Source organism: Trachemys scripta, chromosome 7, assembly GCF_013100865.1.
Source record: "Trachemys scripta elegans isolate TJP31775 chromosome 7, CAS_Tse_1.0, whole genome shotgun sequence".
Lineage (NCBI taxonomy): Eukaryota > Metazoa > Chordata > Testudines > Emydidae > Trachemys > Trachemys scripta.
In genome coordinates, this window is record NC_048304.1 from 52,017,893 (window position 1) to 52,045,737 (window position 27,845).

General features: G+C 56.1%; 2 protein-coding genes across 6 annotated transcripts in view; one reads left to right on the plus strand and one right to left on the minus strand.

Annotated features, from left to right (window-relative positions):
* Positions 1 to 27,845, minus strand: part of RNF123 (ring finger protein 123) — a 145,629-nt gene that overhangs the window by 11,361 nt on the left and 106,423 nt on the right. For all 5 annotated transcript variants that reach the window (XM_034775189.1, XM_034775192.1, XM_034775191.1 and 2 more), the window contains one exon: positions 5,899 to 6,041. In XM_034775189.1, the coding sequence (XP_034631080.1) occupies positions 5,899 to 6,041 (143 nt within the window). The remainder of the gene's footprint in view (positions 1 to 5,898; positions 6,042 to 27,845) is intronic.
* Positions 12,998 to 24,716, plus strand: AMIGO3 (adhesion molecule with Ig like domain 3). Its single transcript, XM_034775195.1, has one exon. The coding sequence runs from the start codon at positions 21,558 to 21,560 to the stop codon at positions 23,085 to 23,087; it is 1,530 nt and encodes a 509-aa protein (XP_034631086.1). The 5' UTR covers positions 12,998 to 21,557; the 3' UTR covers positions 23,088 to 24,716.

The following is a 27,845-nucleotide window of genomic DNA, read 5'->3' on the forward strand; positions in this document are numbered from 1 at the left end:
TGATCAGAAACTTGTTTAGATCGCGCAGGTCCAAAATAGGACGGAGGCCTCCTTTTGCCTTGGGGATCAGGAAGTATCTGGAGTAGAATCCTTTTCCCCTCAGGTCTACTGGAACCTCTTCTACTGCTCCAGCAGCGAGAAGGGACTGAACCTCCTGCTTGAGAAGTTGCTCGTGAGAAGGGTCCCTGAAGAGGGACGGGGAAGGGGGATGGCAGGGAGGGGGCGAGGAAAACTGGAGGGTATAGCCCGCCTTCACTGTGCGCAGGACCCATTGGTCCGATGTTATGCGCGACCATGCCCAGTAGAAATGGGACAGGCGGTCTTTGAAAGACAGAGGAGGATCCGAAATGGGATATGGTACGCTGTCCTCGGGCGTGACTTCAAAAGCCTGGCTTATTTCCTGGCTGTGGCTTGCCCTGGCTGTGATTCTGGCCCTGGTTAGGCGTATTGTTACGTCTCCGCCTGTTATCCCTGCCTCGATGGCGGTACGGTTCGTGTCGGGGTCGAGGGTGGTATTGCCTTTGCGGCGGCTGGGGTTTAAAGGGCTTACGCTGCGTTACCGGGGTGTGCATACCCAACGACTTAAGGGTCGCTCGGGAGTCCTTAAGGCTATGTAGCCTGGCATCCGTCTGGTCGGAAAACAAGCCCGAACCTTCAAACGGGAGGTCCTGCAGCGTGGTCTGTACCTCCGGCGGGAGACCTGAAGCCTGCAACCACGCCGAACGTCTCATCACGACTCCCGACGCAATTGTTCTAGCCGCAGCGTCTGCTGAGTCTAGCGCGGCCTGTAAAGAGGTCTTGGCCACTGCCATTCCCTCATCCACCAGGGCCTTGAACTCCTGATGCGCGTCAGATGGGAGGGAGTCCTTAAACTTGGCGACTGATGCCCAAGAGTTAAAATTGTGCCTGTTTAGAATCGCCTGCTGATTGGCGATCCTCAGTTGAAGGCCCCCCGAAGAATAGACTCTTCTCCCGAACAAGTCCAATCTCTTGGCTTCCTTGCCCTTGGGGGCAGGAGCTTGCTGGCCATGCCGCTCCTTTTCATTGACCGCCGAGACCACCAAAGAACAGGGGGATGGATGCAGAAAGAGGAAGTCAAACCCTCTAGATGGGGCGAAGTATTTCCTCTCCACTCCCTTTGCAGTTGGAGCACTGGAGGCCGGTGTTTGCCACACCGTCTTATAGTTGGACTGTACTGTCCGTATAATGGGGAGTGCGACTCTGGAGGGGCCCTCTGGGCTCAGGATATCGACCATGGGGTCATCCTGCTCTACAGTCTCCTCCGCTTGCAAGCCCAGATTGAGGGCTACCCGGCGAAGCAGGTCTTGGTGTGCCCGGTGGTCAATCGGGGGAGGGCCGGACACCAGTGTGCCCGCCACCGCCTCATCTGGCGAGGAGGAAGAGGTCGGGGCCTTCTGCCCATCCTCATTGTCCTGTAAACCTGTGTCAGCCAATTGTTCCTCTGCGGCCTGACCCGCAGCGTGTGATTGGGACGGTACCGTACTCGGTGCCGAGTCCACTCCTTCCCGCTCCGGTGGTCTAGAGACCGTTGCCTCCCTATACGATTGCGGATGGTGCCGCGGGGAGCGGGATCGGTACCGGGATGGCCCGGATCTCGAGGCTCTCGATGGGGGCCCTTGTTGGTGGTAGGCCCAGGGTGTCCAGAATGGCCATTGGCTCGGCTGGCCCCATTGGGACTGACCGTAGTCCCTGCTGTCCTGTGACTTATGGGCATACCCGCCGTATCGGTCTGAGTCAGCCCCCGAGACCACTGACGGTGATCTGGAAGGCCACGGTGGCGCCGTCGAATGGTGCCGGTCTGGTCTTGGGGAGTAGCGCCTCCGCGACCAGGATCTGGAACGGTGCCTTGCCGACCTGGACCTGGAACGGTACCGGTGATCTCGGGACCGGGAACGGCTACGGCTGGTCGGCCTCGGGTAACGAACCGCCGATGCTTCGCGGTGCCGACTCGTGCTTGGTTGCTGAGTTGGTGCCGACCGTTTGCTGAAGCCCGACTGCTGCGGTGCTTCCTGCGCCGAGGGCAACCGGGAGTCCACCGAGGCGGAGCTCGACCGGGACCGGTCCCTGGAACGGTGCCGGGACGGCGACCATGATGGGCGCACCATCGCCGGCTTGCCTCTGCGCGGCAGCATAGGCGGGGCGCCTTCAGCGCGTGCCGGGGCCTCGACGGACAAGGCAATGAGGTCCTTAGCTGCCTCAAACGTGTCCGGAGTGGAGGGCTGTTCCACGAGTTCCTCCAGCCCTTCCTCCTCGCTCGACGCGCCCATCCCGGGGCTCGACGGGCCCTTTGGCGCCGGAGCCACTACCGGGGTCCGTGTTGGGGCCGTATCGGCCTTAGGGGCACTCGAGGTCTTTACCGGTGCCGCCCTCTTGTGCGGGGAGCGACCTCGGGCCTTAGGTTGGCCCTTCACTTTCGCCGGCGAAGACGATCGGCGTCGTGTATTTCCCCGCTGTGTCGGTGCCGCGGTCCTCTAATGAGCTGTTAACTACTGACTAAACACTACAACAACTAACTGATAACTGTTAGAACTCTAATTGACTATTGCTAAGGGACACTCTCAGACGAGAGACAGAGTTGTTCCAACGCCGCCACGGACGGTAAGAAGGAACTGGAGTAGTTGGGTCGGCAGGGATATATATACCCTGGAGCGGGGCGCCGCTCTGGCGGGAAGGGGGGGGGCCCGACGGCCCGACGGGAGCCGCTAAGGGAAAAAGTTACACCTAATGTGTAATGGACGTGAACAATCACTCGAAGAAGAAACTGCTGCAGCTTTGGGGAGGCCACCTATGGCTTGTCTTCCATAGGGCCTGGAGCCCCCTCAAGAGGTCTGGCTCTGAAACCTCCCCCATTGGGACTTATCCCCTTAGTCAAGTGGTCAGGGTTCTCCTTGCTTCTGGAGCCTCTCCCTGTTCTGCACTGGGGTTCCTGGTCCATTTTCCCCCGTTGGACTCGCAGCTGCCTTGGTGGGTAGGGACCCCACTTGCCTGCCCGAATCGTAGCCCCTGGACCTAACAGAATTGGGTGCAGGCGGGACAAAACTCATCGTCTGCCAAGCCTGGGAAAGCTGCCTCGCAAATTGAGCACTGCTTGGATTTGACTCAGTGCTCTCTTGGCTGCTTGGCCGTGCCTGTAAGGGACAGAGGAGCAAGCAGGGAAACACTGCAGCCGAGGGTCAGGAAGGGTTAACCACCCACGTAGGAGGAATGCCCAGGAGGGAGAACCCTGCTCCCCACTGCCCAAAGAACAAGGCAGAAAAGTTAAAATAGAAGGAGCAAAAGGAACAGCCACTGTCTGCTGCCACAGAGGCAGAGAATGCGGCAGCAAGTGGGAACATGGGGGGCATGACCAGAACGTCTGGCGCCAAAATGCTGATCCACCTCTATGCACTGCAGAGAGATGAGAGCGGCCAAGATGTCCAGAGCCGGGGGAGATGCTGGACTGCAGAACAGAGCTCCACAGCACCCAGTCACTGTGCTAGAACCACAGTGCCACAGGGAGGGGAGCAGAGCCTGAGCACTCAGCGTTCACTACGCAGAAGGGCTTGGGCAGGGCATGCCCACAGGTACTGGGATCCAAGGGGTGAGTGACTGAGCCGAGCACAGCGTGCTCTGAGAGATGTTCTGGGAAGCTAATTAGCAGCACATACCTGTGCGTAAGGAGAGGTGCCCAGAGCCATGCACGAGCACATGCCACCTGGCCACTGTATCTCCAGCACACCTTCCCTCTGCAGCACTAGGAGACAATACCTAGCACTGCCAGGCAGAGCTCAGTGAACACCCCCACACTAAGGGGACCCACACCAGCTGCAGCCTACAGGGCCTTACTAGACACCAGCACGGGGGAGGCTGTTCCCCGTCCCTGGCTCTGAGCTTCACTAACGTGCAAGTGGCCAGCTACCCAAGGCCATCTCCACATATCAGGCAATGACCCATAGGCTGAGTGCCCACCCTGCTGTGACACTAGGAGACCACTGTGGACTCTCAGCTGTAACGATAGCAGTGCTCAGCCAGCTGGGGCAGAAAGCAGCAACACAGGCATCCTGAAGACCAACAGAGCCAACCCCAGGCTACCTTGCAGCAGGGCCAGACCCTTTCCCCTGGGCAGGGACTCCTGTCTCAGCAGTGGTGGGAAGCTCCAGCCTGCTCCCAAGATGCGTGCCTGCCCAGAGGGACCAGCAGTCTGGGCAGGGCAGGTGCTCAGAGCTGCTCTGTGCTGGCAGAGTGGGGACTCCAGCTGCTTCCTGGCACGCCCCTCCTTCCCCCTTGCAGCATAGTGCTGTGGCACAGCCTTACTGCTGGGAGCAAAGAGGACAGCGCAGCCTTTCCCTTCTCCAATGGGCACCACAGCACCTGGGCTGTGAGCCATCCTCAGCTGGGCCACCTGGAGCTCCAGCCAGAGGACACCATGACTGCCCTGTCCCTCCTATGACTAGGGGGGATTGTCTGTCATTTTTATGAAGCCTATGCATGCCTCAGTTTCCCTCTTATTTTGCAAGTCTACCCAGTGTGGATGTGGGATGGGGCAGGGGACTGTTCGCTCTCGGGGCAGGCTGAAGGAATGGTATGAATGGCACCTAGCTGTCTGAGCTGGGATGCGTCACTTGGAAAAAAATGGCTTGAGGCCGACCCCGTATCAAGGGCAAATCTCAGAAGACAAATGGCAAAGCCAGTCCCCCAGGACATGGACCCCTATTGACCAGCAGCCTGGAGGAAGCTGGATTCCCCTCCTCAGGCCCCAGCCTGAGCCCAAAGGCTGGGAGGTGTGAGATGGGGGGATAGGAGCTGGCTGCTGGAAGGAATTGGGGCGCTTGCCTGGGAACTGATCAAGGAGTCAGAGACACAGAGCCTGAACCATGGGATTCATGACAGCATGGCTGGGCCCTGGCTACCCAGACGGGACTTGGGCTGGGCGTTACCCGTCAGCTCCCTGGGCTCCCCTCAGACTCCCTGATTCTGTAGTCAGGTGACTAGTAAATGGTCGCCTGGCTAGGAACAGACTGCAGGTGTTGTTGCAGATACTCTGAGCACTGTGCCCTGGAGGGGACAGTACAAGCCTCCGGTAGGGGTCTGGTTAGGCTGGACTCGCTGCAGGGAGCCACCCAGAGAACCAGAGATCGCTGGTGCTGATGGCCCAGGCATGGAGGCCATGGGCCTGTCCCAGTGGAACTATGTGGGGCCTGGCACACTAGAGGGGACACTCCCAGGAGACTGGTGAGAGGCCAGGGGGCATAGACCAGGCCCTGTGACTCCATGACACCTCCACCCTGCCAGGGACCAACAGGCACTGCTGAGACATGCCTTTAGTGCCCTGGAGCTGCCACTTCTCTGTCATCCCTCCATTTTGCTTCATTCCTCTGGTACTGAGAGAAGACTGGAGGGGCTGTGGACATGGCCGTGGGGGTGGGGGTGGGCCTCGATCCTGGGGTAGGACAGGGCAGCTGGCAAAGACTCCCTCTCCTCTCTTGCCAGAAGGTGCCTGGGAAAAGCAGACTCTGAGGGGGAGCTCTGTGCCGGGACCCAGGTGCACTCACATTGCTCCCTGGCACCGAGCTCTGCCTCGGCTCACTGTTCTGCCCTGAGGTGTGCACACAGTGCCCATGGAGGAGCACCCTTCGTGGCCCATACCCTGCTGGCTACAGGCTGCCGTGAGAATCTCTCCCTGCCAAGTTGAGTCTCTTACACAAATGGGGAGAAGACCCAGATGGAAAACCCAACCCCATGTTGCTTCCCAGGCCTGGCCCACCCCACCCCAGAGCATGGCCCAGGGGGCCAGCCTGCCTCTGAGGAGGACCGAGTTCCAGTGCCCAGAGCTGGCCCAGCCAGATGCCCCAAGGGGACACCCCCATGGCCCTCGCCTGGTGGGGTGCAGACACTTACAGGTGTGCAGGGAGAAATGTCTCTTGTCTGCAGAGGGAGGCGTGGCTGCCAGTGCTGATGGCTCTGCATGGCCCAGCAGGTACTGGATGGAGCAGAGCTGGAAGCAGGGGTCTGCCAGGAGCACAGCTGTCGCACGCTTGGCCCTGCAAATAAACACACAAGATCAGGCCTCTATGCTCCATGGAGAGCAAGGGCAGGGCGCTGGGAATCGAATCACAGCAGCCAGCTGCTTCTTAGACTCCAGGGAAGAGCTGAGCTGACCTGGAGCCCTGCACCACAGGTCATTAGTCAGGGCTGACCCTCCCACCAATACCACTGGGTCACTGGGACCAGACTTCTGCGGGGCGAGGACTATGTGACAGCATGGGTTTGCCCTGGCATTGAGGCCAGCACCTCCAGAACCCCAGAGTAACCGACAGCCTGGCTGATCCTGCCAGGCACTTGACCACCTTGGGCCAGGGCACTGCCAGCAGCAGAGCTCTCAGTTCCAGGAGCTGACAGCTGCGGCAGCGCCTCATGCAACCCATAGGTCAGGGAGCCAGGCAGGAGAGGGCAGCCTGTGAAGGACTAGCCAAATCACCCCAGCACACTAGATAAAGGCTCCCTGCTCAGACAGAAAGGGCTGCGGGCTCGTTGGAAGGACCCAATCGAGTGCTGGCTGGAGGAAAGAGTAACTGCAGATAAGGAATCAGGTCCCTTGAAGCCCACCAGGGGCAGCCCTGCCCCATTGCATGTGGCTGAGCCCCAGATCTGTTGGCTCCAGTCCCTGCTTCACACTGACTCTAACAGAGGCCAGGGCAGTGCAAGGTGCTAAGCTCCCAGGGCCCAGTGAACAGCCTGGGGAGCAGAAGGTGTTCAGCGGGTAGAAGGGGCAGTTACTTACCTGTAACTGGAAGTTCTTCGAGATGGGTGGTTCCTGTCTGTACTCCACTGAGGGCAACATGCATGCGCTGTGCACCCACAGCCAGAGCTTTTCAAAGTAGTACCGTCTGTCAGACTGCATTGTGTTGTCCCGGGGGTTCGCCCAAAGGGTGGGGTGAACCAACCACATCTCCAGTTCCTTCTCCACTGCAGATCTACAGATTCGCAGCGGAGGGGAAGGAGGGTGGATTTGGAATACAGGTAGGGACCACACATCTTGAAAAACCTCCAGTTACAGGTAAGTAACCTCCCCTTCGAGTGTTGGTCCCTATTGTATTCCACTGAGGGGGGAGTAACAAGCAGTATGCAGGTAGGAGGAAGGTGTGAGGAAGAAGACGAAACTGTGGAACGGAGGGCTGCCGCACCGAACGAGGCGTCCGTCACAGAATCATGCACTAGAGCATAGTAAGAAGAAAGGGTTGGAACCAAACTCCATGTGGCCGCCTTACAGGTATCTGTGAGGGGGAACATCATGGAGTGCAGCAGCAGCTCTTGTGGAATGGGCCTCTATCCTGCCTGCTGGGGACTGTCCTGAAAATTGATAGAGCGTAATGCATTCTGAGACCCACTTTGAGAGTCTCTGGGGTGAGACGGCCTGCTCTTTAATTCTCTGCTATGGCAACAAATAGTCTGAGAGACTTCCAGATGGCTTTGTCCTTTGCCGGTAAATGGTCAGGGCCCTACGTACATCGAGGAAGTGGAGTTGTCCTTCTGCACTGGAGGCGTGTGGTTTGAGGAAGAAAACAGGCAGGTGTATGGGTTGGTTGAGATGGAAACGGGAAACCATCTTTGGTAGGAACTTCAGATGCAAGTGCAGGGAGACCTTGTCCTTCTGGAATGTGGCCACCATAGCCCCCTGTTCACCACCCTCCTCGCTAAAGTCATGGAGACAAGGAAAGCGACCTTCATGGAGAGGTGAGACAGAGCAGGAAGCCAGAGGTTCAAAGGGAGAGTTCTTTAACAGGTTGAGATCTCACTAGGGAGCAATAGGCTGAATGGGCAGGTATTTACATAAAAGGCCATTTCAGATTGAGCAGTCAAGGGATAGGTAAATATCGAATGCCCCTCCACTGGCGGGTGGAAGGCGCTAATGGCTGCTCCACTCACCCTGCTGGAATTGAGAGCGAGCCCCAAGATCTTTAAATAGAGGAAATAGTCTAAGAGCATCAGGATGCCCACAGCTTCGGGGGCAAGACCTTGTTCTTGTGCCCTGGAAGTGAAATGTGCCCATTTAGCCTGATAGGAGTATCTCACAGAGTCCTTCTGGCTTCTGGAGAGGAAGTCTTACTAGCAACGAACCTTCTTGTATTAACAGAGGTGTCTATCCAAAAACCAAGCTGTCAGGTGGAAGTCCACGGATTGGGGTGCCTGAGTCTGCCACTGTATTGTGCTAGCAGTTCCAGAAACACCTGGACCAGGAGTGGAGGATGTTTCGACATGCAGAGAAGACCAAATTTACAAAGCCAGAATGGAGCAATCAGAATGACTGTCACTCTCTCCCGGTGGAGTTTGTGGAGGATGCAGGGTAAGAGTGGGAAGGGGGAAATGGCATAGTTCAGCTGGTCTGACCAATCAACGACCGGACTGTTTCCCAGTGAGTAGGCACCAAGTCGCCTTCTTGAGCAATATTGGGTGCACTTGGTGTTGGTGTGGGATGCAAAGAGGTCCCTGATTGGTATCTCCCGAAGATGTCCGTAATTACCATGTCATGCAACTCCCATTCATGGCTGGTTGCAAAGTTCCTGCTGAGAGCATCAGCAATCACATTCTGGGTGGCAGGCAGGTAGGCTGCCAACAAAAGGATATGGTGTGCGATAGTACACCTATGGAAATGGTGTACCATTTACATACACAGCATTGGGGGATCTTGTGCCCCCTTGTTTATGTAGTACACTGTGGTGGTGTTGTCCAACATGACGAGGACATAATGATAACAGATAGCTGGTGAGAACACATGGCATACTTTGCACACCACCCAAAGTTCCAGTATGTTTATGTGCATCCTGGGCCTCTTGCATGGTCCAGGTGCCTTGTGTCATGTGATCTCCCATGTGAGCACCCCCGCTTGTGAGGATAGAAAGAAGGACATCCCAGAGCAGACTTGTAGTGGATCTGTCCACCACCAAAGTGAAGAGATGACCTCCCGTGGAAAGCTGAGTATGATGGCCATGATTTGGTGCATAGGGGAGTAGACTTTTTGCAGCCATAGTTGTAGACAGCAAAGGCACAGACGTATGTGCATGCCTCCATGTGCCCTAGGTAGGAAAGGCAGGTCCTGGCTGAGACTGAAGGGTTGTCAGTCATTAGGGTAATCTGGTCCAGTAGGCTCTGGAACCTGTCCCTTGGCAGATAAGCACATGTGAAGGCAATGTTGATGCATGCTCCTATGAATTCCAGGGACTGTGTACGGTGCAAAGTTGATTTTTCAATATTGACGCTCACTCCTAGAGAGGAGAGGAGTAGAAGAAGCCGGGAAGTCAATTTTCAAGCTTCCTCTTTGGACTGCGCTGCCAGCAATCAGTCGTCCAGGTAGGGGAAGACAAGGACTCCTTGATTTCGGTCTTGATGCAGCAGATGAGCTGCTACCACAGAGAAAATCTTTGTGAAGACTTGTGGGGCGGTGGTAAGTCCAAACAGGAGTGTCACGGAGTCACCGGGGTGATGCTCTGGAACTACTCCATATGAAACCAGCCAGGACTCTGGGGAAGCATGCCTCCTCTCTGAGCATACTGTCTCCAGGGCAAGAAGGTTACACAGCTTGGATCTTCCTGGGTCTGACCTCGGAGCATTCAGCATCCCCTTCCACACTGTGCACTTCCTGCAGCTAGTCCACCCGTGCAAGGCTCCCTGGGAAGCCAGAGGGCCCTGCACGCCAACTCCGCAGTCAGACATGACTCTCAGACAGCCGGTAAAACAGAAGGTTCATTAGTCAACAGGAACATAGCGTAGGACAGAACTTGTTAGCACAGAAATCAGTGACTTTCAGCCAAGTCCATCTTGGGGGAGGGGAGCCCAGAGCCAGGGCTCTGACCATCCCCCAAGCCAACCGAGACTGACTCATTTCCAGCTGCCTGGCCCCTGCCCTGCCTGTTGCTCCTCCTCTAGCCTTTGTCTCACTTCCTGGGCCAAAAGTCACACGGTCACATCCCCCTCCTGGGTCTCAGGTTATGAAGGGGCAGCCATGGCATCCAGGCAGGCAGCTGGAGCAGCCCCCACAAAAGTCACACATCCTTATTCCCACCACCTAGACATTGGTGCAATACACAGGGAAACTGAGGCACACACCACATTCATGCAAAACAGTAAGACTCACACAGGCTCACATACAACATAGCAAGGGAAAATTCCCACTATGCCACAAGGAGTACCCTGTATTGGAAGTGTCAAGGCCCCACCTTGAACCTCAGGAACCGTCTGTGGGTGTGTATATGTCAATATGGAAGTAGCCATCCTGCTTATCAAAAGCCTTTTTCTGGTGGGGGAATGATGGCTGCAAGTGTGACCATGTGGAATTTTGGCTTCTGAATGGAATGGTTGAGGTGGTGGAGATCCAAGATCTCCATCCCCCATTCTTTTTGGGTACCAGGAAATAGTTGGAGTAGAATCCTGTGCCGTGGAGGGGTGTAGGGACTGGCTCCACTGCTCCTTTCTGCAGGAGGGAGTCCATCTCTAGGGTAAGAATGCTATTGTGAGAGTAATTCCTGAGACGGGATTGAGACGTGGGATGTGGAGGAGGCATCATCATGAATTTAATGGTAGAGCCATGTCAAATGACATCCAGGCCCCCCTGGTCCGTTATCACTCTCCTTGCAGGCAGAATTGGAGACAACCCCCCAAAAGGGGTGGTTGGCAAAAGCATTGGTGTACAGAGTGGTTGATGGTTCTCTAGTCGCACTCAGAAATATCACTTTCGTGATGACTGAGAGTGTTGTGCAGAGGTCTGCATTGTCAGAACAGACAGACAGATTCTGTGGGCCTTAGGCCGTTTCTAAGGAGGTTCGTAGGTTGGAGAAGTGAGGGGTTCTGTAGTGCTGTGTAGGTGGCAGGCAATAACATTTTTGCTTTGGTGCCAGCGTATATATGCCTAAGGATTGTAAGGTGGCTCTAGTGTCTTTTCAGTGAGTATAAGGAATCATCCATCCATCATCCAAGAGAGGTGATTCGTCAAAGAGGAAGTCCTCGATTATATTCTGTACCTCTCTAGGGAAACCAGAGGAATGTAACCACGATTCCCTCCTCATGAGGATTCCAGTCGCCAATACTTGCGAGGACATGTCCGCTGAATCAGCTACAGCCTGGACTATGGATCTGGTGACCAACTTGCCTTCCTATAAAACTGCTTGGAATCAGGAATGATCCTGCTGAGGTAACTTATCTTACCTCCGTCCATAATTAATGAAGTCATATTTGGCCATCAGTGCCAGTAGTCAGAGATCTGGAACTGTAGTCCAGCTGAGATGAGCTTTCGACCCACAAGGGCCAGTCTCTTGCCCTCCCTGTCTGCTAGGGTGGAGCATGAGTGTTGCTGCTTGTCCCATTCCGATGGGGCCTGGATCACCAAGGAGTTAGGTGGAGGGTGTGAAATCAAAAACTCAAATCCCTTGGGAGGGAGAGGGGGAGTAGTATCTTTTCTCAGTCCCCTTCGGAGCAGGGATGCATGTGGCCAGGATATGCCACACTGTGCATGCCGGTTAAAGAATGGCATCATTGATCTGGAAGGCCACCCTTCCTGGTACCAATGCATGCAGAATGTCTCGTAACTGGTACTGGCTGTCCTGCACCTCTTCTAGTGTGATCTCAAGAGCCCTGGCTATACTCTGTAGTCGCTCTTGAAATGGATTATAGTCATCTGGCATCTGGGGATGGCAAAGAAATCTCTCCGGATCAGTCAGTGCCGGGCTCATCAGTGCATCGTCTAACCCAGGTTCTGAATGCCTACTCAAAGGTTGGGGAGGTGAAAGAGGAGCATCCCCCCATGCTGAATGGGATGGTTCTGATGCCATGAGCTCCAATATAGCCAACTTGGTTGATCCTGCTGCTATTGTGTTGGTGCCCAACGAGCCAGGTACCAGTGGCTCCTGGGCTATGAAAGGAGGGAACTGCCACAGTGCCGCCAACACCCTCCAATAGTCAGGTCTCTGGAATGGAAGTGGTGGACCATGCTGAACATCCAAATCCTGAGACTCAGAGGAACCGGACTCTTGTACAAACAGTGGTGCCGACGGAGCTATCAGAACAGGATGTGTTAAAGGGGTACAGCCAGCAAGTGATAGATCTAATGCGGGAGATGGGGCCCTCTGAGCAGGTGAGTGCACCAGAACACGCAGAGACCTCACTCTTTCCAGGGCGAACAGATCATGAGGCCCAGGAGCACTTTTGAGTCTTCACGGAGTTAATGGTACCCAGTCTATGAATGGAACTGGGACTGGTAAAGGGGTCTGTCTCAGAACCGATGATTCATGGGGCACTGGCAGAGCTGAAGCAGGAGGGGCACATCGGTCCAGCAGATGGTGCAGATCCGGGAAATGGTGCAGCCTCGTGTCAGTCTTGTGAGCCTTAAACGCATCACTCCTCCATGGCTGGAATTAGTGGACAGTGCAGAGTCCTCCTTGGATTTGGAGAAAGACTTACTGCCATGCATATGCACATACTTCTGAGGCTCATGGCTAGGTCCTGGCACAGGGTTTGTAGCACTGGTACCAGTGGAGCTCCACGGTAGAGGGAGTGCTCAGATTGTTCAGGCCGATGTACAGGGGAGTTTGCCAGCCAGAGACTGACTGTGGCCCCCTGGAGACCTCCATGAGGTGCTTCTTGAGGTGAAGGGCTTAGCCTTCCCACATAAGGGCAGGGAAGGAGAGGCAGATACTGCACCTGGATGTGGGTTGGGCATCCGCCAAGCAGTACAGGCAGCGTTGGTGCTCATTGCTGATGGAAAATAAGCGAGGCAAGGAAGCACAGACTGAATCCCAGCATCTTTGGCATAATCCAGTTCCCAGATCTAAGTGCTGGGGGTGGGGGTGGGGAGAATTGTTTGGCAGGAAACCCCCACAGCTGTGTCCCAAATCTAGGATGACTAGACATCCCGTTTTTAAAGGGACAGTCCCATATTTAAGTCCTCCTGCAGGTGTCCTGACTTTTTCTTAAAAACAAGCAAATTGTCCCGTATTTTCTGTCTCCTTCCCTCCTCCCCCCCCCAAAATCACTACCAGCCAATCCTGATGCTGGCTGGATCCCTGCTCACCAGTTACCCACCCACCAGCAGTGAGTGGGGGGATCCAGTGACCAACGAGGGGGGTGGGTGTGCGAGGCTGGTAATGGGGCAAAGATGCACCACACAGGGCCAGCCACTCCCCCTGCTGGTCAGTCAGCGCAGCCCCTCACTGCATGCCAGCTCTCGGCCAGCAGGGCCCTGCCCCCCATCCCATTTCCAGATGGAACTGGCTGCGTGCTGCAGCAGCTGATGAGTGTGGGAAGGCGCCAGGCGGTGGCTAGTTATGTGTCGCCTCTGCTGCCCACCCATCAGCCCTTTACATGCTCCCCCTCTCACTGTCCTCTCCCTGCTTTGCCCCTTCACCCCCCCAAGCCCTGCTGCTCTGTCATATCCCCCCCAGCAGGGCACATCCCACTCCCAGCGCTCTGCTGAGAACCAGCCCCTTGTCTGAGTGCTCAGCTCACTGACAGCCTGGCCGGCAGGCTCCTTTCTTCCCCCACTGCCTCTGGCTGGGCCAGCACCCTGGGAAAGCCCAAGACCCTCCAGCCCGGGATGCTGGCCAGGAGGAGCCATGTCCTGCATGTACCAAAGCTCCACACAGAGCTGGCACAGGGAAGCCTCTCCATCCCTCAGCTAAGCTCTGGAGTAGCGGGTGGGGGAGGGGGAGAAGAGAGAAAGATTTCCAGCCTGTTCATACCCCGACCCTGCAGGCTCCATAGCAGCTCCCAGGGGAGAGGCTTAGCACCCTCTTCGCCTGCACCCCTCACCCTGTGTCCTGCCCCCAGGGAGCACAGGGCTGCTCTGTCCCCTAGGCATCCTCCCCTGCTTAGTCCCCTCTCTGGCCTGGTTCACTGAAGCCCCTGCAGTCAGGTACCCTGGGCCCTGGTGCACAATGCATCCTTAGGGCTTAACCCCTTCCTGCCCATACTGTAGCTGGAAGCAGCTGGGTTACGTCACTGGCCATCAGCAGTCTGGAGATGTTAGCTGCCTTTCGATACTGTGTGGACAGGAAGGTACAAGCTGCTTCCAGCCACATGGGGGAGGTGTAGGGGAGAAGAGATGAGTTCTGCAAAGACATGGTCCAAATCATCCCACTCCCCACCCCCACCCTGTGTCTGGAAGCAGCTCCCATTCCTTCCCTCCCGCACAGTGACAAAAGGCTGCTACAGGCCCCATTCTGGGGGGCGGGGGAATGTGACCCTGAGTGCCCCCCCATGTGTTGCCTTGGGAAGACGCAGTGCCAGGTACAAGGAGAGGCGGGTCAATCCTGGGGGCCCAGCCAGGCATGGAGGGCAGAGAGGCCAGGAAGGTAGGGTTATACTAGGGGTATAGGAGTGTGTGTGTGTGTCACTCTCCCCATATGAACCCTAAAGTCTTAAAGATAAGAAAGTAAATAAAAAGAATCCAACTACGCAGTATTTCTTTTTACCAGGGGCTTAGTCAACTTGATGTTAATTTGAACTTTTGTACTGCATAGTTCTGTTTGATTGCCATTGAACTTGCCTGAATACAAGTAATTTTACCAGTTGTCCCATATTCAGCATAGGGAAATATGGTCACCTGACCCAAGTCCTTAATCTTATCAAGCTTCTAGGAACTAGAAAATTACTGGGAAAAAAAAAAACCAAAATCCTATGAACAAGAATAAAAACTTTTCAGAAAAGTTTGGAAAATACATCATCAAGAAGGAGAAGACAGCAGAAGCTCTGACTTGGACCTTGCGGTGGTAAGAAGCAACTGGAGATGCAGTCGGTCCATCCCACCCTTTATTGCCTCAGGCGAAACCACAAGGCAATGCAAGGGTGCATACCCTTTGAAAAGCTCCAGGTGCACAGCTTATGCGCATTACCTTTAGTGAAATACAACAGGGACCATTGCTCAAAGAGCCCGGTGTGGTGACTAACGAGGAGACAGGGACACTGACTGCTGCACTCCACTTACAGAGGAGACCTTGGCCTCATGCCCTGTAGCAAAGCGCCAGAAGCACAGACCGCAGCACGTCCAATGCCTCTGTCTGCACAGGGTCCCTCTCCCACCAGCTCACTAACCCAGTGGAGGACCCTGCAGACAATTCTACTGCCTCCTGCTGCCTCCTCTAGTTTTGGAAAGAGCTAAGAATACAGTGGTGCTCACAGACAGCCTGGACAAGATGCATGGAATCACACCTGGCCGTCGCCTGTGAAAGCAAGGTCAGAGCCTTGTCATCCGGGGCCTGGAGCCATTCTGCGTAGTGCAGGCCAGCTACTCCTAGCAGCTTGTCATTAAGGGGGGAGTGCTGACACTGAGCTGGTGGGTAGCAATGGGACAGTCAGCGTGTAGGTCTGCCACCTCGCTACCTTCCCAGTAGCCTGAAATGGAGCTTACAGCAGGGGAACTGAGCTGAGCACCGCAACAACACAACTACTGCCAGGTCCCAAAGCATGGCCACAAGCATATACAAAGCTGCCAATTTCCCCATCTCCAGGGTGTGGACTCCCAGCCTCAAGGGTTGCACCTGAGTATGGAACCTGACCCCAGTGCCTCCCCCAAAGGCTGGTGCAGTGTGCATTGTGACATGGTGCCAGCAGCAGGGGGCCTAGCATTATTACACACTGCTCCCTTGGCCTCCCAGAGCCTGCTCAGTCTAGGGAATGAGCCTGGGGCCAGAAGCCAAAGAATTACAACCCCACAGGTCTTCTGGTGGGGTAAGTGTCCCAGTAAATGTCCAGAAGGACAGAGCGCCTTCTGGTAGGAGGTCCCCAGACACTGCCTGCAAACTGAACACAGGGAACTGTCCATGGATCTGGTGCTGACTTACCCCATCAGCTTCCAAAGAGCTAGGAACTGCCCTGGCCCCAGCCCAGTGCTGGGATGATTTAGAGGAAAGCTTCTAGATAACAAAGCGTCCATGGGGATAAGTACACATCTTCCCTAATTGTGAGCTCAACTGTGAAAAGTGAGTGAAAGTCTCTCAAGGGTCACACCACCTGTCACAATAAACACTGATGAGGAAGGTCCAAAGGGGAGACAGACTGAGTTAATCCTACAGCTATAACAACTCAAGGACTGTGGTAAGTTCATGCCTGGTGAACAGAGGTGTGGAACCAGAAATCAGTCCAGCTCAACTCACTTCTCATTGTTCCCAAAAGGCCCATTGGTACCATCTTTAATATCACCTAAGAGATTTCAGACAAGGGGGTTTCCCCTCTAAAACCACTCTCTAGCCAAAGGGAAAGGGAACATGGGATGTTGTTACAATGACTTTCCATTTCACATGCATCAGCTGGTTTTCCCTCTTTTCTGTATTGTTAATACAAGATTACAGAGCTGTTTGCTGGGGTGTTTGCCCTGGGGCTGAGCAGGCTGAGGTCTCTGGATCCCAAACCTCAGACCTTGTTTAACAGTTTAATGTTGGACTGGGACTGGGTCACGTTAACACTTTCATCCCCATGTAAATTAATACAACAGGTCTAGCCTTCACATTAGGTTGCGCCTCATCCTTGCAAAATGCAATCAGACCCAAGGGTCACATTTTCCAAGCAATCACAGAACTATCACCCCTCTGCAGCCACCGGGCCCGAGACAGCTATCCATGCTGCAGCCAGGGAGTCTCAGAGCTGCCCTGCAGGAAGCAGCTGTCCTGGGACAGGGGCAGAGCAGCTACCTTTCAAAAGTAAGTGGTTCTAAGTCTGTCCCATTCCTTGCAACTCCCCTGCAGGTTCTGCTCTCCACCACCAGCTCTGAAGGGAAGGGCTCGGGGCTTAACCTGCTCCCTGTCCAAAAACACTGCCCTTCCCAGCAGGGATCAATCATTCCTGCAAACGTTCACTGCAGCCCCTTGGTCCTGTATCTTTCAGCCGCCTGAATCAATAGGGCAACAGCAAAGGCAGGTGATGTCAATCTCCGAACCTTGGCAGCCTCACGCTGGGTCTCCAGGAAGGATTTACAGAAAGGCTCTGCAGCAGACAGCAGTTAATGACCCTAGTTCAACTCCCCTCCCCAGAAGTAAAGCCAAATCACCAGCTGGCAGTGTGCCAGGGAGCACCAGCCAGGACAGACAGGTCACAACTTGTTTTCATGGGGAGTGGTGGATTGCACAGAGCCTGCTCAGCCAGCACAGAAACATGCCATGCTGCCACCAAGGCAGCTCTCCAAGGCCAGGCAAGCAGCACGCTGGCCTGATGGGCGGGTAAATGCTGAGATAGATTAAGGGGAACCTTTTAAACCCCTCAGAACCAGAATGGCATTAATGCCCCCATTGCCTGTGACCCACAGGCCCCACCTTAGCAGCTCCAGCCACCCAGTGCTCTTTGGCAAATGCACCAGGAACAGGTGCTCTGTTTCCTGAGTAGCTGCCTCTGGTCTCCAGCAGGGCCACCTGGGGGATGGGATGCTGCCAGCTGGCAAAAGAGGGGCTCATGGGTATGGCAGTGAAGCCAGTGCCGGGGCTGGTTCCCATGTGCAGGGTTATATGTGCTGCTCCTCAATAACTGGGTGTAGCCAAGGGGGACAGTTCCTGCTCCCCAGCCTCGTAGGCTGGGTGTGCTGGGGCAGCCCACCAAAGGAAATGCTTTCCCGTCTCTTCCCTGGGGCTCCCAATGGGACAGGGATGAAGGAGGGGGCTGGGCAGGACAACTGCAGCAGCCTCCTCATGAGTGCTGAAAGGCGATGCTCTCTGCCAGAGCACAGCATCAGCACAGCGGCTCTGCAGGCAGCTCAAGGTCACATTCAGGAGACACCGATACCTCCTCCTGGCCTGGTATCCTGGCACGGAGTCCTTCACTGGAGTGGCCTTTCCTGCCCAGCCTTCTTCAATTGGCCAGCTGATCTGAGCCTGAGCCCAGGGTCACGCTGCTGGGTTTGTGAGATCCACAGCACAGCCCTGCCAGGGGCTCCGCTATGGGCACAGCACCTGCAGATTGCTGCTGCTGCCGCCTGGCCCATGGACCCAGAAGATAATGAAAAGGGGGCAAGTAACCAACCACCCTGCCTGTGGGTGCAGCCTCCACTTGATGGACACTGGCAGCCTGCAAGCACAACTGCAGCAACACCCTGCTGCAGCACTAAGTGCTGACCCTGCCCATTCACCCAGAGCGGCAAGCAGCTTCAGACAGACCCCAACTCTTTGGGGCTGGGGCAGTGGAAAGGATAAGGCACCCTTACCCTCCGTGGTGCTATGGAGCTGATCTTGGTTCGCGGGTCCAGGTGACCCCAGAGCACATGTGCTCAGTTCACAGGCAGCCCTGTACCCTCTGCCCTGGCTCCAAGGCTGGCTCCTAGCATGTTCCCATGCCACGCTGCACATGAGACTGTCAGGGCTGGCACAACAGGACCATGTAACATGGCAACCTCTTGCTCTTTGTGGCTCTGCTTCCAGAGGGTGGAGAAGGTGATGGAGAGGAGGGAATAGCCCAACATGGCTCCTGCCAAGGCAGCCATTACAGGGATCATTCTGCACGGACCCCTTGGCTGACAGGTGCCCATTGAGGGGCCCAATCCATTCAGCATCCTGCCTGGCCCTGGGAGCACTCTGCCTGTGCAGGGTCCAGAGACTCCACCCAGCCTGCCCATTGGCCTTGGAGTCCTCTGTCCTAGTGCCACCTAGCCAAGCCCCTTCAGCCCAGCTCACCAGCCCTTGTCCCTCTCCCCTCAGGCCCTGGTGTGAGCAAGCTCTAAGGCATGCCATCACCCTCCCTCAGCTGGCCACGGCCAGGTCTTGGCACCCATCAGAAGAGGGGACAAAGTCACAGGCTGATCTTAGGTGCTTACACATCTCACACGGCGGTGGTGCTGCATGGACACAGTCCTGCGCACATTCACAGGCTGCTCGGGGTCTGACGGCACCCATGTAACGTAACACAGCAGAACCTTCTGCTATCCCTTGTGTGGCAGCAAAGCAGACATCAGGGTGCCCGAGCCTGTGGGCACTGGGGACAGGTGCCTGTGCCCTATCTTTAGGGCACCTCAGGAGGGCATGTGTGCAGAGAGCTCCCCGCCATGCTGACACCCGAAGGGGAGGCTCCCCCTTGCTGTGAGCTAACAGCCCTCACACCTAGCAGCTGCAGCAGCAGCCAAATTAGCTATTTGCTGCCCTAAAGAAAACCAGTCACCCAGCCTTGATTTCCATGTCTCCAATAAAGCAGCCCAGTTTGTCAGCATTGCACTCCTGCACCTGATGCGCTGCACTGCTTTCGCCTGCCCCAGCCAGCCTCTGCTCACAGCTAGTGCCCATCACTGCAGAGGGGCAGGGGCACTCACACACAGCACCCTCCTGGCCACCCCCCACATGCAGGAGAGAGGTAGCCCCATCACAAGCACTCCCAGCCCACCGGCCCCTTCTGTCCCCTTGCCCCCAGTGCAGAGAGCTGACAGGCAATGGGAGGTGCCAGGCCGGGCAGCATGAAAGGACAGGTTCTTCTCCCACCACCTAATCTAGGAACGAGCAAGGGAAGCAAGACACACGATTGACCAAAGAGAGCAGGTGGTAGGTGATTTAAAAGGCCACAAGCCACACTGGTCTCATCAAAATCTGAACTCTATCGTCTGCAAATTCAGGTCCATTTCTCTCTCTCTCCCCACTCTGCCCTCCAAAACAGGACCCTCCCCTTCCCCACCTCAGACATGAAGCCAACATGCTTCAATTCTCTCTCCAGGGACAAGGCGAATGCCACGGCCCGGGCCCAGCCCTACAGCAGCAAACCATCCTCCACATGCCATGGGGAGAATGAGAAGTGGGATTTCAGGAGGGAACAAGGGGCTCGCTGTTTGCGGGCCCCAAGCAGCAGAGAGAGGTCTGTTTTGAAAGCCAGGGCTGGAGCTAGGAGAGGGCCCATGCCCCCAGCACAGACCAAGGCAGGGCGGTTGGAACAGAGCGGGAAGAACACACAATGCAGGAGGCTGCTCTGTGGAGCAGTCACCAACAAGCTGATTCAAAGGCCAGGGCTTCCAGCGGCTGCTCACAATTAGGGTCTGCAGCAGGCCCAAGCCCTTCCTGAGGCAAACTCAGACATGCAGCACACCTCTATGCTAATGAGGGGAAACAGCTGCCAAGCCTCCTGCTCTGTTTTGCTGTCCCTGGGGAGGGTGCAGCACAAAGGATATCCTGGCTGCTCCCTTGATCCCAGCATGCGACAGAGAGCGGCCTATGCTCAGTAGCCATGTCTGCCAGAGGACAGCAGTCCCTGTGGCTGGAGGCAGAGTGGGGACTGTTTCAAAACAGCACCAAGGGCCTCACTCACCACATCAAAGGCACAGGGAGCTGGACTGCATGCACCATGTAGGAAACCTCCCCGCCAGCTTTGTCTGGCATGTAGGCTTCCACATGACAGACAGCTGGGGCTAGAGGACTAGGCAGAGTGCTGGGGTCTAGTCCTGAGACCACCACAGACAGAGATTGGGGTAAGTCACGCCACACCTCCGTGCCTCAGTTTCCCCATCAGTGAACTGGTGGGGACACTGAATCCCCTCCCAGGGCGACAGCAGAGCACTGGACTGGCAGTGCCATTCTGTCCCTCACTCTGCCACTGACTTGCTGTGAACTTGGGCAAGTCCCTTCCCCTTTGGAGTGCCCATTCCCCATCCCACTGTTCTTGCGGCGCCTAACACGCGGGGGGGGGCACCCCACAGCAAGGAGCAGTGGCCCCTGGGAATTGGTGAGTACCAAGCATTGCCTGGGCCCCAAGACTAGCAGCGGAGACTTCCCGTGGCAGTTGACCACTCTGCTCCCCACCACTTCCCCTTGGAAATAAAATCTCCCGCTGCAGCTTCTGCAATCGCTCAGTGCTTCGCAACAGCCTTCGCAGGGCTGTTCTGCCCACTAGTGATACGATGGGGGAACAACGCGCCATTCAGAAATTTCCTCCGTCCTCCACCCCCCCGACTCCCTCCTACGCGAACCAATCGGCTTGCCCCTGCCCGCCAGGCACCGCCCCCATGCTTGCCGGCTGCTGGTAAATAGCGGCCGCAGCAGCGGGCGGGCGTGACTCCGCCAGGACTCCGGGAAGGGCTCTGCCAGGGCACGACCCAGTCCCCGCTCACTCCTCGGCTGTTCCGCAGCTGGGCTCCCGGCCGGGGCGTGCCACAGGGCTCAGCCAGGAGGCGAGCACTGACTCATGGAAACTTTGGGCTCCAGGGACCCCGGCTCAGAGGCAGGGACTCGGATGTTCTCAGGAGGTGTCAGCAGTCCCGAAGCTTAGACCCTGGCCTGCATCTGTCCCTCTGCCAGGACCCCTAGAGCCAGCCAGGGTCCATGAGAGGCTGCCCTAATCCCCAGTGCAGCAGGACAGAGCTGGGCTGTTTTTCTTTAACTCTTTTCAAGCCTTGGACCTTTCCTTGGGACTCATCTCCTACCTGTGTGTCCTGGACTATTACAGGATTGCCTGGCGGCCGAGAACACCCAAAGCTCTCCTTGCAGAGCAGTGCTTCCCGGTTAACTGACGCTGCAGCATGCTCACTCTAACGGTGCCTGGTGAGCCTTTGCTCAGGCCAGACTTACCCTAGGATAGTGCCTCTCCATTCTGCTGGGTGCTCAGCAGGACCTTACGGCCACATGATGAATGCACAGGCATTGGCCCACACTCTCTGGAAATGCCTGGAAAAGCTGCTGGTGATCCTAGAGTTGTCTGTTCTAGGCAACTTCTTAAACACATCGGCCATCCCCCGCAGATGCCCCCTTGTCTGCATATGTACCTCGGACCTTCTGAGCTGTGCCAAGCAAGGTCTCCAGCAGGTGCCAGTTGCACTTCCGCCCACAGCTACCACCTTAGATCTCAGCCACAACGCCCTCTTCCAGCTTCACAACCATTGGCTGGCAGCCCTACCACGCCTCCAGGCCCTCCGCATCAGTCACAATCGAATCATGGACCTCTCGCCTCAAGCGTTCCACAATGCCACAGACTTGAGACACCTAGACATGTCCTCCAATTACCTGCATGCCATCGAGAAGCACTACTTTGAAGCGCTGGTGCACCTCGAGGAGCTCCTGCTCTACAACAACTGGATTGTACAGGTAGATGAACAAGCCTTCCTCAGGCTAAGCAGCTTGCAGAAGGTCTACCTAAGTTGGAATAACCTAACCCAATTCCCCTTCAGCTCCATGCAGGGGCTTAGCCACCCTAACCTAACGACCCTGGACCTCTCCACCAATAACCTGAACAGAATCCCAATTGAGGAGGTCACAGCCTTGCCTGTGTACATCAGAAATGGCTTGTACCTGCACAACAATCCAGTGAGGTGTGATTGCTCGCTCTACCAGATGTTCAAGCAGTGGCAGCAGCGGCACCTCAGCTCAGTGCAGGATTTCCTAGAGGAACACACATGTATGGTGTTTGACAACACGGCACGATCCTTAGTCAGGTTCCTCAAGTACAACAAGATCTTTGAGAATTGCTCCCTGAGCCAGGGCTCACCTGGCACCTCAGACGTGCATGCCACGGTGCTCGTAGGAGAGACTCTGCTAATCAACTGCAACACGAGCACGCACGACACATTTGCCACCTACATGTGGATCTCGCCCCGCCACGAGCCCATCATGCACCCTGGAAATAGCAATCGCACACTTAAAGTTTACCACAACGGGAGCCTGAAGATCATCGCAGCCAAGCCTTGGCACTCTGGGGTGTATGTGTGCATGGCTATTGGCAAGCACCACCAGCTCAACAAGACGCACGAGGTCAACGTGACCATCCACTATCCCATGCTGGATGGGGAGTCTTTCAGCACTGGCCTCACAACCCTCCTCGGGTGCATAGTGAGCCTTGTGCTAGTCCTCATGTACTTGTACCTCACTCCGTGCCACTGCTTCCAGTGCTGCAAGAAAGTCGCTGCTCCTAGCCCTCCCCAGGAATGCAGCGCTCAATCCTCCATCCTGAGTACCACCCCCCCAGCCAGGCCCAGCCGGAAGATCAGCACCAGCAAGCATGTGGTGTTCCTTGAGCCCATCAAGGAAGTGCACAATGGTAAGATCAGGCTGGCTGCCAACAAGGACGTCACTGACACCAAGAATCCCAAGCTCCTGCAGCTCAAGTTGGACTCAGAATCCGTTAGTTTCATCTTCTCAGACACTCCCATCACATCCTAGGAGGTAGGCGGGCTGGGGAGCAGAAATGGGGGGGGGAGCACCAGTCTCCCAGGAGATGAAATTGGTGTGTGTTGGGTCGCTAGCAGCCACCGCTGGGGAGGGAGAAAGGGGCACCATGCTGAGATGCAATCTGCCGTGCAGAAGAGCTGCGTTTTCTTGTACTTGTTACTCCTAGAGGGAAGATTATGATGCATCCTTATAAGGCTCCAGCTACTTCCAGGCTCCACTGCCACATTGTAAAACAACCCAGGGGAGAGAGAAGATAAGAATAGCCCCCATGACTGCAGTCTGATGGCCTTGGCCTCTCCTCTTTATTGTGGTTAAAGGCAGGCAGGTCACCCCAAAAACAAAGCTTAGCTTTTATGAGATCAATTGCTCTTTGAAGGATCACAAGTGACTGCATCCTGTTCTGCACCACCCAGACAATATGGTGTAGCAGAGGGTTCTCCTCACTTTAGATTGTCAATGGAACAGGGACAATTTTTTCCGAGTGCTGTCCAGTGGCTGATTCAAGAGAAGCCCATTGGGTAGCTCCTGGCTCTATTGAGCAGCCTGTCTAGCTAGGACTGCAGCTTTGACCTTCGGGATGATGCACATTGGCTAATTAACATCCTTACAGATTTGTCTTTCCAGAACGCCCTAGCGGTGGCACAAGACTGGGCAACCCTTCTGCCTCCCACCTCTCTCTCACACCCCCCCCCCCTTCACATGTCTAACACTGGACGCAGGGAAACATGCATGGCTGAGCCCTCCACTTCCAACCAGTCCTAGACTTCCTTGAATAGTGCACTGCAGGGTTTAGCACTCTCCTGGGCAAGGCTGAGCCCAACTTGACCACTTGCCTTCTGGGCATGTACAGAGAGCACCATAAGTGCTGGAGACTGTCAGCTAGACTTTTGCTTGACCTAGCTTAGTGAGTTGTTTGCTTTAATTACAAAGCCACATGGCCAGCCCAGTGTACTGGGCTTCTTTACTAGTGAGAACTCTTCTCCAGCCCATAGTCTCCAATAGCACTGGGGCACCTGCATTGCTACACTAGAATTCTGCTAGCTCAGGACAGAAGCAGCAGCAAACAAGTCAGTACAGACTATATGCCCTAGAGAAGGAGAGCAGCATGCGCCATTCCCAGAGCACAGGGGTAAGGAGAACATTCTCCTGGCACAGGCTGATGCTGCCTACTACATACAACTAACCCACTGCCAGCTCCTTCAACCAGCTGGCCCTAGAATTAGGGAAGTGCTGCCTAGTTTGTGTGTGGTCTTAGTGAGGAGGGGAATTTCACTGGGATCTTCACTGGACAAAGCCATTCAGTGAAGTAAACAATGCAATTACTCCCCTCCTCTGCTACACACAAGCAGCTGTAAGCAGTTGAGTTCAGAAATGTAATAGATTGTGATTGCACATAGTGTGATATTAATGACCCAACCCTGCACTGCTCCATGCTCCCCCTGTAACAGAAGGAGCAGTTCCTACATGCACCATCATCTCCCTGGGCGCTCTCTCCTTGAGCAGGGCAGACCTGCTGCTAGGCTGTTTAGATAATAACCCAATAGTGTATCCAGGATTGTGACTAAAACTATCTCTCACTTTCTTGCACCATAAATTCTCTAGTTACATTGAAATAATAAATGCCTATTTTTTTTAAACTCAACTTGGTCCAAGAGTCTCTTTGCCCTTGTGTGGGGCCTGGAATGGAGCCCACCTCAGCCTGTCCCCACCGCCCCTGGTATCTGTCAGCAGGACAAACCTCTCTACCCAGAACCACTGCCCACGTCCTGTCCTAACAGAGGGGACTGGCATTCCTGCTGCCCCTGCACAGGGGGCCAGGCCATTGCTCCCTGACAGCAGCCTCAGCATCTGGCCAGGTGCTGCCATCAGACGAGATTTAGGTTTGCCTCCAAGTGGCAGGGGTGTCAGTGGGCAAAGCCAAAGCTGTTCAAAAGGGAGCCTGCTGCACAAGCAGCACACAGACAGGCACCAACCAGGTTAACAGAGCATGGCTCTGCAGAGCAGGCAGGAGCAGGGGCAGTAGGTGAATGGGAACCCTGCTGCACTGGCCAGTCCTAGGAGGTTGCATGGAGAGTTACGCAGAGCCGGAACAGCCTTCTCCACAACAGGCTCCAGCAGCCTCTCTCTCCATGGACTTTGATGGCACACCCAGGCATTCAGCGAGCTGCATTAAATGCCCATGCAGAAGTGCCACAGCCTGGCACAGCTAACAGGCTGTGAACCAAGCACCTGTCAGTGGCTTAGCCTGTGCTGGATGCAGGCACCCTGGTGCTGCAGGCACAGGAGCCAGTGCTGGCCTGCCCGGCACATGCCTGGGCACCCAGCTGAGAGAAGCAGCAGCACATCCTGCAGAGTAACTGCGAACAGCTCAAGCCGGCTGGTCCCAGCAGGGGTCAGCCTGGCCCTGGGGAGAAGCTAATGGAGCTGTGTCTGGGAGCAGCATGAGGGATGGACTCCCACTGCCCCAGAATGCCCCCCACACAGTGCTGGCTCACAGATCTGCTCCCAGCCTTGTCCCTCCCTAGACATGGGATCTGGCTCTGAACTCGGCAGGCAGGCAGGAGCAGCACAGCCACTGGGGGTGGGCAGGGGAGAGCTCTGGGTCAGGTACATGATGGTGGTGAGGGATCCCTCACATAGAAACTGCCAGCCTGGGGATTGTAACAGCTCCACCACTGAACACAAACACCCAGATCTCAGGCAGCTCTGCACCACTTCACACCCCACCCTCGCCTGCTGGGCTCTGGTGCCCAGCCCCAAGATCTCAGTCCAGCTCCACGAGGGCCTGGACTCGCACTGAGCAGACTCAGCCACACTCTGCAGAGCTGGGAGAGTACTTGAGGCAGAAGCCCATGGGGGGGGTAAGGGGCGGAGGAGGTACACACTGCAGCCCCCTTCGTGGGAATACAGCCTCTGAGCTGCCAACCCCAGTTCTCACCCGCCTGCCGCCTCTGCAGGAGGGGAGCTCCCACATCACAGAGCCTAGGGGGCTGAGCGGGCCTAGGAGTGCCCCCCAGCTCCCTCTGCTCCAGCCCCAGGAGAGCAGTGCCACCGCCCCCCTAGGGACCAATAAACACAATCCAACCACTTCACTCTCCTCATGCCCCCACACCACCACACCACCCTGAGCCCCCTGCCCCATCGCTCCCCCACAACACTACCCTGAGCCCCCTGCCCCAACGCCCCCCCACTTCATCCCTCCACAAAATTCCCAACCCCCTTCAACACCACCTTGAGCCCCCCATCTCCCCTCAACAGCCTGAGCTCCCTGCCCCATCACTCCCCCAACATCCTCTGCCCCATCCCCCCACAATATCCCCATCCCCCTACAATTCCACCCTGAGCCCTCTACCCCATCCCCTATCCCACCCTGTGCCCCCTGACCTATTGCTCCACAAACCCCCCAGCACCCCATCCCTCTTCATCACCCCATGCTCCCTGCCCTATCCTTCCCCCCAACACCCTGCACCTCATCCCTCCCCAATGCCCTGAGCCCCCATCCCTCCACAACGCATAACTCCCCCCCCCCGCATACCCACCCACACACGCACAGCCTTAGGGCCAAGACACTCGAGCAGGCCTCCCAGTGTGCTGGCTCCCCCATGCCCCACCCACAGCAGCTTGTGGGCCACAGGGCCAGTTACATTCCAGCTTCTCCAGCTGCAGAGCGCTCTGGCACCTGGAATAGGTGCCCTGAGCTGCCACCTGTCCCCCACGGGCAGGCCACCCCCTATCCCCAAGTCCTGCCTGTCTACGCTGCTTCCCAAGCAGCACGCTAACCCGGAGCCCAGCCCCCTCATGCTGGGGAAGTGTGTCCCCAGGGGACTCTCTCCGGGGTTCACATTCACAGCCTGCCATGTCAACAAGCCTCATCCCTTGCTGGGTGCAAAACACCCCATCCTGCTCTGGACCCCAGACGCCTTCTGGGAGCTGTGTCTAGGACGTGACAAGCTACATGAGCCTGAACGCCTGCTTCCCGCACCCAAGGGTCCTGTCTGGTCTCATTAGCGCTCTGCTGCTGCTGGCTGACAGGCTCGTCCCCACACACACAGCTGGCCAGAGGTGTGCGCACACGAATGCTGCATGAAAGACAGCCACGGTGTCAGCGGCTCTCAGTGCCAGCACCCGCAGCAGGGGCAATGGTCAAATGTGGGCATGCAGTACAGACCCTCAGGAGAGCTAGGGGGCCTCACCTCCACTCCAGCCAGAGCTGGGGAAAGGGGCAGTCATAGAATATCAGGGTTGGAAGGGACCTCAGGAGGTCATCTAGTCCAACTCCCTGCTCAAAGCAGGGACAATCCCCAACTAAATCATCCCAGCCAGGGCTTTGTCAAGCCTGACCTTAAAAACCTCTAAGGAAGGAGATTCCACCCCCTCCCTAGGTAACCCATTCCAGTGCTTCACCACCCTCCTACTGAAATTTTTTTTCCTAATATCCAACCTAAACCTCCCCCACTGCAACTTGAGACCATTAGTCCTGCACAGGGAGCGCACAGAGGTTGTACTGTCCCTGGGGCTCTCATGTTCGGGGGAGGGGATTTTCACTCACCCCAGCACCCGGAAGCCTTTCCACCCCTGTGTGTTTCAGGTGCCCAGCCGTAACTCCTGCTCTGAGTGCCTGGCAGGGGGTGCTGCAGGGCCCTAGAGGGGTGTAGACAGCAAGGCTGGGTTCATGCCTGTAGCCTTTGTGGAGCTTTGCGCAGGAATCAGCCGGTTACTAACGTCCAGCAGCATCTTGCACAGCACTCA